At 41.2% G+C, this 14,820-nt stretch overlaps 1 protein-coding gene across 2 annotated transcripts; it reads right to left on the reverse strand.

Annotated features, from left to right (window-relative positions):
- Nucleotides 1–1,859: 1,859 nt before the first annotated feature.
- gpr161b (G protein-coupled receptor 161b) lies at nucleotides 1,860–14,491 on the reverse strand. 2 transcript variants are annotated; one of them, XM_088353301.1, is made up of 6 exons: nucleotides 14,099–14,491; nucleotides 10,686–11,043; nucleotides 8,646–9,367; nucleotides 7,036–7,143; nucleotides 6,427–6,552; nucleotides 1,860–5,243 (listed from the first exon to the last, which is right to left on the reverse strand). In XM_088353301.1, exons 2-6 carry the CDS (start codon nucleotides 11,027–11,029, stop codon nucleotides 4,993–4,995), a joined length of 1,551 nt encoding a protein of 516 aa, XP_088209427.1. In that variant the 5' UTR covers nucleotides 11,030–11,043; nucleotides 14,099–14,491; the 3' UTR covers nucleotides 1,860–4,992. The 2 variants fall into 2 exon arrangements, with proteins under 2 accessions (XP_088209427.1, XP_088209426.1); XM_088353300.1 differs by having other exon boundaries at nucleotides 10,686–11,046.
- Nucleotides 14,492–14,820: the final 329 nt, after the last annotated feature.

Genomic DNA, 14,820 nt, shown 5'->3' on the forward strand with positions numbered 1-14,820 from the left:
AACTGGGGGGAGCCCGCTCGTCCGACAACCACAGTAGCGCGGCGCGACGACAGGTGGCCGTCCGCGCGCGGCGGGCGAAAGGCAGCGGACGTGCGCAGGACCCCGTAACTGTGTCGGTGTCGTGCGTATCGCGCCCGAAAGTACCCGCGCCGCGAGTTAGGGGCTCGCTCGCGGGAGCGACAGAACGGCACCCGCGGTGCGGCGCAAGTAAAAACCCTGTCGTGAATTTGTCTCCGATCGTCCCGGGCGGACGTAAAATCGCCAAGCTGTCACTCGGCTCGTGCGTCGATGAGGAATGCAGCTAGCTGCGAGAACTAATGTGATTTGCAGCTGTGATTGGCTGACAAGCAGTTCAGGGTGTCCCCTGCCCACTGCCCGGAGATGGCTGGGATGGGCTCCAGCCCCCCACGACCCTAATAAGGATAAGCGGTGCAGATAATTTTTTTTTTTTTAATTTTTTTTTTGGAGGGGGAAGGTGCGCCGCTACTTCGCAGATTTTCACTCATCGCGGGTGGTTTTGGTCCCCATTAACCGCGATAACCAAGGTCCCTCTGTATACTCATTAACACTACTATGCACTCAGTCATACTGATATACTCTCAGACACACAGTACTATACTCTCTGCTATACTATGTCACGCATAGTACTATACTGGGAACACTCATCTCATCAGCCGTACCGCTTACTTTTTTGACATTAAACTGTGCAACATATACACACACACAGATCAGTGGGCACCGTCGTGGTTACCATAAGTACCCAAAGTAGTATAGTATATGTGAGAGTATAGTGGCATGCATGAAAGTATAGTAGTGTTTGCGCATGGGTATGACTCTGTATGAGAGTACGTTATGTGAGAGCAAGTACGATTTACTTCTCAAACGGCCTCATACAAAGGCGTCCTTATATGTCAACTGCGAGAGGCAAGTGGCGTGTAAGAATAAGTGCAATATCAATATTCTCTTTTCGGGAGCGAGTTACAATAACGGGCTTCAGTGTTATGTTGGATTTTCAAGAAATGTAAACGAGAGAGTACTTTCTTTGCTTTTGTTGAAGAAAAAAAGTCTCCTCTCCTAAAAGTCTTTTACAAAATTTGGAAGAAAAAAAAATAAAACTGCAGAGCATCTGAAAGATGTCTGTAAGAAATGTGCGTAGTGACATTTTTTGGCTGACTGAGTTCTTGTATAGGTCTGGTCCAAATGATTGAAAATGTCATGACCCTTGAAAGTTGAACCCCTTCCCTTGAGATAATATAAATTTATGATCAACACAGTAACGATATTTTAGGTAAAACAATTTTTTTTAAGTGAAATACAAAAAATTACATCTGTTTTAGAACATAAGCTCGGAGTCAAACCAAAAAAGCAGTTATGTAATACAAAGGCAATGTCAACTAGAGAACTAAAATACCTTCCACTGCAGAAAATTCTTAAAATAGCCAGTAATTCAAAAAGAGGCAATGGTCTCTGCTCTGATGCTGTGGTGACAAAGGATTTGGTTCAGAAACATGTCAGCTCATTGTTCACTAGTTTATGTACCTTTGTGGTCACGCCACAGTAGCAGACCACGTTACTACACAAATTACCCCTGTTCCTTTATGTCAACAACCCCCAATCTGCGCTGTGTTTGCCTGTCATTATGTTATTTAGCTTAAGATTCGGCTCTGTCTTCTGCCTAGTAGGCAGGATCCAGAAGAAACCCAGGTGTTGAAAGGTGCTTAAAATGTGCCTGTCTGTCACTCACTCAGGCATAGAATAATAGTGAATGAGGGTGCTGGGTGAGAAAGAGGACTGCACTATCTACAAAGAGAAGCAACTCTGAGGAAATTGGTGGAGGAGTGAAGTATCTATCCCAGGAAAATAGTTTCGATCAGATCCAAGTACTTGTTTGGTATCAATAATATCCAGGTTTGGAAGGATCTGCCCACCACCAACAGACAGTAATGTGTGGACAGACTTTTTTAGTTTCCACTTAAAAGTTTTAATACAGTACAAAGTTAAGTAACAATGAGGTAAATATGAAAAGTTTACAGGGCTCGTAAAAAGCGAAACAAATCGTACTACTGACAACACGTAAAGCGCCCTCAATGTGCTTTTTCAGAGATTACACATATTTTGCAGAATCCCATTTGGAATTTTGTTTTTAATGTATAATTAAAACACACACATGCACGCTGAAACATTTTTTCCGGTATTTTTCGGTATATAGGCGCCTGAATAGTGGGCCAAATTGGGGTTTTTGCAGTGTCATGAAAAGGTATTGCCCCCCAAAGAACTGTTTGACATTTATTTCAGGCTTCAAACATAGTAAAACTTTCTAAATTTTGCATTTCTTGAAACAGAAATATTTGCCCATTCTTCCATACAAAACAGCTCGTGTTCCTTTAAGTTTGATGATCGTTTATGCACAGCATTTTTCCAGATCTTTCCACAAATGCGCTATAAGATTGAGGTCTGAACTTTGGCTTGGCCAATTTAACACCTTTTATAATGTTTATTTTAAACCAATCCATTGTAGATTTTGTTTTATGTTAAAGGGCATGGTCCTGTTGGAAGATGAACCTGCGCCCTATTCCTTTGCAGATCCCAACAGGTATTCTGCTAGAATCACTTTGCATTTGGCTCTATCAATCTTCCCATCAACTTTTAACGATCATCACAGTCCCAGCGCATGATGATGCCAACACAATGTTTCACAGTGGAGATGTGATGTGCCGTGTTACTCTTAAACCAAACGTAACTGTTTCAAATCAGCACAAAAGATTCAATTTTGTTATGTGTATCGGTCATGTGGCTTGTTGATCCTTAGGGAATATTCTTCATTTTTTAACTTAGTTTGAAGCCTGAAATGTGGCAATATGACAAAGTTCTTGTGGCAGATGGGGTGGAGGGTTTGGTAATACTTTTGCTAGGCACTGTAGTTGCGCCCAATAGTTCGCAAAATACGGTATTCCTTTTGTCACTGCGCATTACCTATTCAACGGAGCTTTCCATGTTCTAAATTATTTGGCATCGACAAAGTGAGGTGCTATTACTAGTTAAGAACTTTGGCTCATAATAAAGTTAAATAGGAGCTATTCAAATAACTGTGGTTGCTTATTGGCTAAGCAGATTTCTGATAGACACACTGCAGTAGAGAGAAGTAGCATCCGATTGCAGTGTAACAGGATTTTCCCATGTGAATATAGGTATGAGGAATATGTTCCGTGTCTATTTTATCATTCACATCCAATTTTAACAAGTGTTTACCATATTCATTCCTGTATTACGCACATTTTTCAGCCTAAAAAAATAACTCAATATTTGGGGGCGTGTTATACGTGAAATTTTCCTATAGCACATTACCGTATCTGTGCAATGATGGATTAGTCGAAAAATAACGCTGGAAACAATCAGGAAATATTGAACAAGAATAGAACCCAGGCCGCGAGAGTGCCGAATCCTAACCATTAGACCACTAGGGATATAGATGACTTACAAAAAGGCATTAGAATTCATCTCATTATCACACTATTTTTTATGAATGCCCAAAAGACACCTTTGGTTTAATTTTAGTAACAATACCCAAATAACTCGCGTGGACCACACTGAAACCTGAGTTAAGCATCGCTGTTTTGCTCGATTACCAAAATCTAGAGAAGGCATGTCAAAAATAAATCCGCTGGGACAGAGCTGATTTAACCCAGCCCACCACAAATGCTCTCAAGTTGAAGAGGGCAGTGTTGAGTTATTAAAGTGTGGTGAGTTGGTTCAGGTGTAAAACTGCATTTACTCCATGCCAAACATGAAAAATGTTTCCTCTATCGTTTGTAAATAAATGTGTTGTGTTTAGTAAAGATCCCTCGTCATCCTCAAGTATAACATGGAGGGAACGTTACCCATGTAAGCTGAACGCTAAACCATAATATTGAAAAAGAAAAATTTTGAGTTGCTATTCATTTGCTGATCGAGTCCACCTCCGAATTAAAAGTCTGGAACCGGCCCCAGAGCCAAACAGTTTGTTTTCCCTGAACTAGAGATAAAAAGTTTTAATTCAGTCTTCATATTTTATTTATAATATTGTACTCATTAAATGGCAAAACGATCCAGCATTTACACAGAAATCTAGCAGCAAGATTAAATTTCAAAGTACCAGAGACAAATGTTGGAGAAAATAATTTAAATAAACCCCAAAAAGCTTTGCTGTGTCTGATGAAAAATCGGACTTTAAATGACATTGATATTGTAAACTTTCAAATGGTGTTCAAGAATCTATCTATGTGTACAATTTGCTCATATTTTATGTTTTTTGATCAGTACCAATTTTGGATGACGTGTAACAATTTTTATAAAGACTGAACGTTGATTATTTGCATTGTTTCGGTCATGTAGATTGTATAGGTTTATTATAGCTTAATTTGGAGGATTTGCAATCAATAAGGGGAGCGATTGGCAGAGGTTGACAGTTATGAGATCTAAAGATAGTTTGTGGTACCTACTGTAAGCAACTAAAGTTACTGTAACTTAAAATTAAGCTACACACAAACGACGCTGCTAGCCAACATCAAGATCCGGCTTATCTCTAAAGAGCGGGATGGCGCTTTATACCAAAAAACAACAGCGACCAGGTGGTGAAGGTGCCGAATCTGAGTAAGTTCAGGAGGCTTTTGCTACTACTGGTAACTATGGTAACCGGTACTGTGTCAAGTGGTGGAGCAAACCCCTATCCAAAAAAATAACAAGCTGGAGAAGGAACGCTGCCGCCAGGTTGTACTTGCCCAAGACACACCACAGGAAGTTAATGGATCCGCGAACCATGCTTGTGTTCGTCGTTGACGTTGTCAATGAATTATTTTAATCATGGCCACACGTATTCAACGTTTGTCTCCTACAATACCCAATTTTAGCTGAGAAGTGAAAAAATATATACAAATACAATAAAAATTTAGGGGTGCACGTTATAAAGTAATAAATTCGGTAATTGCTGTGGAGATTTAATTAATACAGGTAACCTCAGGCCGGCTTGGTCTCAAAGTCTCTCTCGTCGTGGACGATACCTTCATCGATACTCTGGAGCCTCAGTCTCTGACCGTCCAGGTATCGGGGCCTGGGGGCCGCCCGGGCTGTGAAGAGTCCCACCGGAACAGCCGAAATGTCCCCGAAAAGGGTGAGCTTTGCGTCACTCTCGATGGCTTTCGCGAGGCTCGAGGCGAAGGTGTCCAGAAACTTGTGGTCGTCGCCGTGGACCTGCACTGATGCCGTCGCTGAGAAAAGAGCAAATTGGGAAGCAAAGTCTACTTTGTGTTTAGAGAGTGTGGAAAGTGGCTGGTTCATTGCTTTGAAGATTTTGACATGCGAAACATGGTGCTCTGGTCAGATGAGACCAACATTGAACTTTTTGGGCTAAATGAAAACGTTTCGTTTAGCATAAGAGTGACACTGCACATCACCCTGAAAACATGGTGGTGGCAGCATCCTGCTCAGGGGTTGCTTCTTCAGCAGGGACTGGAAAGTTTGTTAAGAGTCGATAAAAATATGGACAGTGCCAAATACAGGGTGATTTTGGCAGAAAATCTTTTGGGAGTCTGCAAGAGACCTAAGAATGGGGCACAGGTTCACATTCCAACAGGACAACAACCCTAAATATAAAGTAATATCTGCAATAGAATGGTTTCAAACCAACAATTTAACAGTTTTAAAATAGCCAAACCAAAGTCCAGACCTCAATCCTACCATGCATTTGTGGAAAGATCTAAAAAAGGCTGTGCACAAACTATCATCATCAAACCTTAAGGAACTTAAGCTCTTTTGTCAGAAAGAATGGGAAAATATTTATGTTCCAAGATCTGAAAAACTTAGACACAGACATACTCAACAAGTGATCATAGCAAAAGGGAGTTGGACAAAGTATCAACTCAACTTTTGAGTTCTATATAAATTTGAATCCTGAAACATGAAAATATGTCAAATAGTTATTGGGGGCGCACATACTTTTACAAGGCACTGTGTTGGACTGATATTAGCCTAATTTGACGTCACAGTATTCGGCCCAATAGGAAAAATTAACCCAATAATGGGTCCTCTGCCGTCACACTAAAATATTCAATCAGCCTATACTCCTTGTTAGAAAATTCCAATCATTTATGTATGATTTTTTTATGTGATAATATTGTATAGAAAAACACATTTGATTTAGAGATGGTACTCCGTTTTGGTGGCCACGTTGATTATGCACCCGCCCCGTTGTTTGACTGACAGCATACTCCAGCCGATCAAAGTCGCGCCCCATAATAGCATTTGCTGTGTGCTGTCTGCTGCAGAACACATTGCACCAGACGTCGATGACAATTCAGTTCAAAATCGGCTAGGCAGTAAACCAGCAATAACCAAAACACGGAGTAGTGAGGGATTACTGTTTGATTCAAACGTTTGGCAGCTTTGACATACCTTTGGAATGCTCCACCTGGTCTTCAAAGGTGACTGAGCTCCTCCTCTTCCCGGACGGATGGCAGGAATAATGTGGATGGGAGGAACCATCAACGGAAGAGTTGTCCAGGAGCATCACGTCTGTGCCTGTGATAGCGACAATACACATGAAATCAAAGAATGAAATTGATGCATTTGTCCTCACTCAAATGAAAAGGCCGTAAGAGTGTGTATCCCCTGTTAAAAAGCAGTTCAAAAATCAATAAATAAAAGGATAGTTCTACAGTTGAAAAGAGTATTAAAATTTGATGGGAACAAACCATCATTTGTTATTACGTTTCAATGAAGTTTGGAGAAAAAAAAAACACAGCGACTGCCATTAGAACTTCATTGCTTGCTGCGGGCAGAACATGCTTGCCAGCGTAGATGACAGAACCTTCAAATAGGGTTTTGGAGGGCTACTCTAAAAAGCTAATCCAATACAGTTACCAGTAACCTGTTGAAAAAGAGAGTCGGACGTTTCTGCAGAATGCTCAAATTATTTTTTTGTGTAATCTCTATTAGTTTTAATATATATCAAACCTAGACTAGTCCAGTAGCATAGGTGCTACACCTGTGTGTAACACTTACAAGAATCCTGAGTGAAACTGAAGCCGGTGTCTCCGGTGCTGCTTCCTGGTACCAGTAGCTGTCCTCCCCCGGCCAATATGGCTGTCAGGTGGGGTGACATTCCCAAGTCTGGTAAAAAAAAAAACAACAACAATTGGAGTTATCAAAAAAACACAATACTAATATTGGTTTAGATGCATGTTTCATGTACTTTTAATGTATTTAGGGACGTATTTTACGCAGAGAAACACACTGTAATACTTGCCCACAAGATGTTACTGTTTTGTGAAGTGCAACCAAAAACGAGTGCCACAAAGCACAAAAAAGAATACAAACTACAGAGACTCATATGACAAACCCGCACTATTTTTCTTCTCATTATTTGGCCCAGTGTTTCACAGGTTTTTGTTTTCCCTAAGTAACCGTAGCAGCAATATTATGATCAATGATGTCAGCTCCCTCAGGGTGAGCCTCATATTATGTAAAGTAAATACAGATTTCTTGACAGAGGCATAATTAAAACATTTTTGATAAGGTGTCTGGAAACATGGCACCCTTTAAGAGGAGAAATGATTTGATGTTTTTGCCAGCATTAGTAATCTATCACCATAAGCAAAATGGGAGGTTTAACAGAACTTTATTGAATATTTACAACATTCTCACGATATTTCAAATATTTTACCCACATGCGGCCACACCCCCAAGTGATGTTACAGATGACCAAGGTACACAGGAAAGGATAGCACAACAAACGGTCTTCGGTTCAGGGAATCAACACATTCTGACACACTATGAAATAATTCCTCATCATTTAAAAGAGTTCAATATCTTATAACTGGGTTATTGATCTGTACTTTTATTCTTGATACAGAATTTTTTCCTCCTCCCGCTCGCTAATGCCACGAGTCATTGTGTCAACAATATTTTTTTATTCTTCCATCCATTTTCTCTTGCATGTAAATAAATCGTAGTTCGTCAGAATCAAACCATGGGCATTATTTACTTGTGTATGTGTATATTGTACTTTTGGACTGATCAGTTATTTTCCATATCAATGGACTGCAAAATTGATGATTTAAAGCTAAAATTAAAATATGTTTAGAGTATTGCTTCCTTCATGGTAAATGCCATCAACAACATGAGGCTAATTCAAACTAACTCGTGTGAGAAACCATGAGCACCACCTGCTGGCCGAATTTGTCACCACCGAATTAGATTCTAAACCTCAGAAACATAATTTAAAACAATGTTTTCTACAAAAGTGAAGAAAATGAAAAAGATATCCAGGAGATGTTTTATAATACCCCTCAATAGTAGTCAGGTAACAGAAAACCATTTTATTTCTAAAATTGCTTTTATGTTTGTTTTTAAATCAAAATTAAGGGGTATACAGTGGTGGCAAAAAAGGCCCACACCAAAAATAAAAAAATGTATTTTAATAGATAAGATTTGAAAATAATCAGGGGATGTATTCATTTTTTTTAGCATATTTCACAACTGATTTACATTACGTGTCATCACTGACCCGCAAACATAATGCATGTTACCTAAAAGCTAACACAAGAGGGTTAAAACAATGTTTTAACCTTGTTCTTGTAACTTTCCATGTTAAAAAAAAATTGAAGACCCACCTGTGATCCTGTTGGAAATGCTGAAGAGACGCGAGGTCCTGTGTCGGGTGGCGAAGGATTCCCTGTAGTAGCGATCGCCGAAGAACATCCCCAGAAGTTCTTTCCTCACAGTTTTGTTCCAGAGGCCGTAAATAAGCGGGTGGCACACGGCGCTGCAGAAAGAAAGCCACGCCACCAGCGTCTCCAGCCCATTAGATACGCTCCCCTGTCCGAACAGGGATTCGGTACAAACCACGCCCACGTAAGGCCCCCATGTTATGAGGAAAGTCCCGATCACCACCAAGATTGTCACAAAGGCCTTGCACTGGCTGCCAGAGTACACCAAACTCCGCCGACTCCCGCTGGACGAGGTGGACGTGTTGGAGTTCTTGCGTCCGTTCTTCTGTGAGTTGCCGCCTTCCTCTTGGGAGACCACCACCGTGCCGCAGTGCACCTTGCGGGCTTTGACGCGGGCCACGCGGAAAATGACACCGTAGCACGCCAGCATGACTAGGAAGGGAAGCAGGATGCACCAGGCTACCCAGAAGGCCGTGTAGGCAGGATCACGGTGCCACGAGGCCACGCAGGTCCACTTGAAGCAGTCGAACTCGAAAGAAGACCAACCGAAGAGAGGGGGCAGGCAGCCCACCAGAGAGTGCAACCACACATAGGCGATGACCAACACGGCCCTGTTCCCTGTGATCTTCATAGGGTAGATCATCGGGTAAAGCACCGCGTAGTACCTGTAGGGATGGAAAGGTTTTTCTCTGGCATGTCTGTTTATTGTTTTTAATTTTGGACACCTGCAAAGGAAAATAATAACATTGGATGCCAGTCGGTTATTTTGACCATTATACCTCACAGTTGGATATTTTGACTATTACGTACTGTTTTTATCGTCACTTTATTGTATTTTGATTTCCACACCCTAAGGCAGATTTTTGTTACCTAGGAATTCAATAAAAAGGAGGTGCTGAGAAAAATGGCTTAAAGCATTGTAAGCGGGGGTGATTCCTTCACGTTGTTTACAAATATCAATAATAGGAACAGTTGACCATGAATTTGATTGTCGACACATGTTTTCCCAACTAAATGAGGGATCGTACAGGATTATAAGCACTGCTGAGAGTCGCTCTTGCGCAATAGTGTCTCTGGCTCAAGAGGGTAACATAATACAACATCAAAATTAAGTAAGCGTACCAAAACTTCGTTTTGGAGCATATTAGTTTGGATAAGGCCAATAAAAAGACATATTGCAAAGTTTGCCTAACAGGCCTTGCATATCAGGACAGTTCTTCAGTGCAACGGCATTTAAGCTGAACAAAACGGAGTCTGACCCACCTCGGTAAGATTCAAGAAAACATTTAAGCAGATATGGTTTTAATGACATTCATTGTGCATTTGATACACATATATTTTACTTTAAAAAAATCTCGGGTGTTATGCCAGACTGTCGTGACAAACAGATTTGAAATTATATGCTTGCAGTCTGTAGAATAAACTGTTTCATTTCAAACTGTTGGGAATCGTTAAGTTTTTTGTTACCGACTTTGCGGTTGATCACTAAATGTACTTCAGAAAATGCACATAAATATTTGTTTCATTTACTGTTCTACTGCTGCAAATGAGCCCATTAACGTTTTACTGGGCCAAAAAAAAATGTGTTTTTGATTTATTATCTATTTGCCTGTTCCAAACAATGGAGACAGGTTAATTAATGGAAGTATTTCAGTACTGACCGAGCGCTATGCTTAATTAGTTTTACCTTAATTTTTTGCATAACCCATAATTATTGTCCATGATTGATACATATTTCTTCCACTAATACACATTTCAAAGTGCCAAGGGAAGAAGAAATGCAATGGCAAAGCGAAGCCACTAGAGTCAGTCTTAAGCAGACTTGTTGAGAAACATGTCAACGATTTAAATCATTTACAAAAAAACGTCCAAAAACCAAGCACCTTTCAATCCTTGAAAACACAACTTTAAAATTCAACCACTTCCAAGGATTTCAGTCACCCGTACGAACCCTGATTTTTAGGGATTTCAAGCATCGCTAACCTGTCGATGGCGATGGCCCCCAGCGTGAGCACGCTGGCCGAACTGATGAGCAGGTAGAGCAGGGCGGTGAAGTTGCACCACACCACGCCAAAAACCCACTCCCTCTTGGCCGAGCTGACGGCCACGAAAGGAAGAACGAGAGCGGACAAGACCAGGTTGGACAGAGTCAGGCTGAACACAAACTTGTTGCTGGGCGTCATCAGGTAGGGGCGGCGGTAGAGCGTGGCCACGATCAGGAAGTTGCCCAGGCAGGCCAGCAAGGTGATGGTCACGATGGAGGCGGATTCTAGCGCCGCAAGCCCCCCACCGCCTCTCGCTGGGGTGCAATTTCTACTGATGTTCATGCTGAGTGGAGGATCTTCTGGAACACAAGACGTGAAAACGAACACATTAAAGGGGCTGTGCCCAATTTGAAAACGTTCTACTTGCTGACGCCATCCCATGGATTGAATCATCATTGTCAAGCTGCTTGAATGGCGCGTGCAAGTACGAGCAGTTCTTAGACATACTCAAACTTTTTTTTTATCTGATTTGGGGTTTGGATTGAAGTTTGGACCATTTGAAACAGTCCTTTTCTTAGTTTCACCATTTTAATGCTAACTAACAGAAAACCGCGTGCACGAGCATGAAAAATCACTATACAAAATAATATTTAAAGACATTTTAGAACAATTTGCGGGATAACAAATTTCTTGAAAATATAACGAGAACGTGAGCCGTATTTTCACGACCATAAGGCGCACGTAAAAGCCTCTGGTTTTCTTCAAATTGTGCGCCCTATCGTGCAGTGGCTCTGTGTGTCATGTAACTGAGGATCTGATGAGGCTGCAGAGCTAAATGCTCAATTACGATATTTTCAACTAAATGCAACTTATAAAAGCCTCCATATCCAACGCCACCGTATCCCGCTTGCACAGAAGAGGACACGTGGCGTCACACGCAATGCATTGTTTGCGAAAGGTATGAGAAACCCAGTATGGATGCTACCATCGTAGCATATCCAAAACCTCACTTTCCCTCCAGTGAATACCTTCCATGTTTTAGTCCGCATTGGTGTGTTGATATCTAAGCTATGCGGAAGAACATGCTAACCGATCAACCGTGAGAGAATTGAAGATTAATGAATCGCAGGTTCGCAAATGGAGGAAGCTGTAAAACAGACTTCGACAAGTCATCAGTCTGTTTTGCTTTGCACTTAAAACTTAAATAAACCAGCACCAAACTCAAGTTTTGCTACCACTGTATTTCTAAATATGCGCACTTGTACAGACGCTGCCCTACTTACGAACGAGGTTCCGGACGATCGTAAGTGGAATTTGTCCGTAAGTTGCTTCAGTGCTATATTTTGTATGTTTAAGGTTTGTATAAGTATGTTTAAGGATTGTATGAGTAACCTGTGTTGTTTTGTATTTAAAAATAAAAAAAATCATAAAATAATATGCTCTATAAGGATATATAAAGTTAAGTTTAACTCACTTTTGGAAGATGAGCTTCACGAGGTCCTTATTCCACATTTGTTTCAAAAGAAACTGCTTGCCCCTTCTTTACTTATTACACCAACCATATCGATCGGATGCACGAGATATTAAACAATAAAAAGTTCTTAGCGCGCTGGAGATACAGTATAGAATGTTTGCACACAAACTAGGAAGTAGAAACTGGATTACTTCTTCGGTGTGGATGCTGGCTGAAATCTCACAGCGCCACACGTCGGTAGCGGAGGAAAGAAGCACTACAGTACTGTCCTGTACTCGGAAATAGGTGCACACAATACAAAATCTAACTTACAGCAATGTCCGGATATTTTTCGACATCCCGAAAAAAATGTTCGTGTCTACCGTTTATCATAAGTCGAATGGTCGTAAGTAGGGGAGTGTCTGTATGCTTGAATGCCACTGCCTCCTATATTAAATGTCAGCCCTCGCGCAAACTTTACTAAAACAACTTTGGATATAATTTTTGGAGGAATGCAATGGAACAGTGAAGGATGGAGCATTTGCACCCTTTATGCACAATGGGGGATAATAGGTATTGGCATGAACAAATTCTAGGAACATGAACTTTTAAGAAGCTTGAACGCGTCTTAGAAATGACGTCACTCAGAGGCCAACAACTGCTCCGTGCAAGTTTACTGTTTTAATTCGCCAAAATTGACATATCAACTATAGGTTGCCGCAGCCTCTGCGGGAAAACGCGAGGCTGGCCGATCAAAAAACATGTAGTGAGCAGCCAGGCTAACCGGGAACCGACAACAAAAAGTGACAACTGCGATGCACGCAAAATAACCAAGGGAAATGGCAAAACCAGCGCTATCGCTGGACTAGCCGGCCATACAAAACACGGTGGGCTGCCAACGAGCGCCAACTGGGAGCAAGCAAAACAGGAAAGCCCAAACGCTAAAAGGGGAGCTAGCGGGACAAAATTATACATCGCGGCAAAAAAAAACACATATGAAAGACCACGATCACTTACCTAAAAGAAAGTAAAGGCAGGGTTAGCATACCAACAATTTCAAGCATAAATGAGCGGTATGCAATAGCTGTTCACTACAATCGGAGTTTGTTTCTGAGCTGCCTCATATGTTGTGTGAATGGAATTCACCATTTGCAAGTGTTGTGTTCCTTTAATGACATCACAGCTATACAGCAAACAAGCCAGATGGGTCAACTTTGAGACTAGATTTCTCGAGTCTCCCAGTGCACCGAATATTCCGCAACATATTTGCGTACTTGTGGAAAAGAACACTACACGTTCTGTGCTGGATTAAAAAAAAATTGTTTAGGAATACCTTTAACCTATGAGACCCAAAACCTTCTCCGTGACCACACTTTTGCAAGACTAACAAGAAAATAAATGCACAATTGTGATCGCATGTGTTCTGTGAAGAACTACAAAACTATCTGCGAGAAAACAATACAAGAGAGCATTTAGAACAATTTGTGGGATAACAAATATCCTGAAAATGTAACTAGAACGTGTTGTAGGTCTTGGCATGAACTAATTTTAGGAATGTGAACTTTTAAGACGCTTACACACATCTTAGAAATGACGTCACTCAGAGGCAAATAACTTTACTTCGTGCAAGTTTACCGTTTTAATTCGGAATCTGCCTAAATTGCATGGCAAACATATCCCTATTTTAAATGCGATGTTCAAAAAGCACCTTTAGTAGTGGACGTTGTTATAGTTTGCGGCCGATGGTTTTTCTTCAAGGACAAAGTGTAAACACGAATGATGTTCGTGTAAGAATTATAGTGGAATGTGAATGGGTGTATCCACGAGTTTAGTTAGGACAATAAAATAAACAAAAAAGCACAAGTTTATATTAGAAACTAGCTAGTTAGCTAACTCAGTTGAGCAACTTTCTCTTCTTTTGTCTCCCCCCCCTCCTCATCTCCATCCCCTACTTTTACCTGAAAGTATTGGTCAACGGCGTGTTTTCGCATTCGATGCTCCATTTGAAACAACCCGCACTTCATACTCGGCTGTGTCCGCATCTCGGCGTTCTTCACCCCGCCCGGCTTCTGTGACTCGAGCCGCCGAATCCTGCAGGCACTCCCGGCCAGCTGCGTCGGCAATGGCGTCCTCCACCCACCCTGACTTCACCTCTCTCTTTCCCCGGCAGAGGCTATCCACACACGGCGTGTGGGTGGTCGTCCGTGTGCTTTCAACGCCGATGCTGTTGTTTTCTTAATTGTTTTCAAGTGAATTTTACCGTCATTTTAAGTTTTAGAGCGTGGAAATGTACCATGGAGATGCGGGATAAGGTAGCTCAAAATGACATTTATGATTTAAACACACGAGGTTGATTAACGTAATATTGGAATATAATATTGTGAATGTGCTTAATTGCTGTTGAGATTGTCATGATTGTTTTCTGTTTTTAGTGTCAATAAATTTGTTCAAACCAAAAAAATCCCTGTTGGTTGTGTACGATTTGACAATGTTAAAGTTGCCTTTTTTGTAGTTTTTGTAGATTGGTGAGGGTTTACTCCTGAAATAATAAGTTTCGTGATGGCATATAACTCTGGACCACCCAAGTAGAACAAAGCTTCCCGCAAATATACGTCATTTGTTACTCTAACCAATCACAGATCTTCTTCTTACTCAGTAGTGAGTGGTCGTTTTGCAAACG

The sequence above is a fragment of the Urocampus carinirostris genome, chromosome 14 (assembly GCF_059441175.1).
Source record: "Urocampus carinirostris isolate Australia breed hairy pipefish chromosome 14, RoL_Ucar_1.0, whole genome shotgun sequence".
Taxonomy (NCBI): domain Eukaryota; kingdom Metazoa; phylum Chordata; class Actinopteri; order Syngnathiformes; family Syngnathidae; genus Urocampus; species Urocampus carinirostris.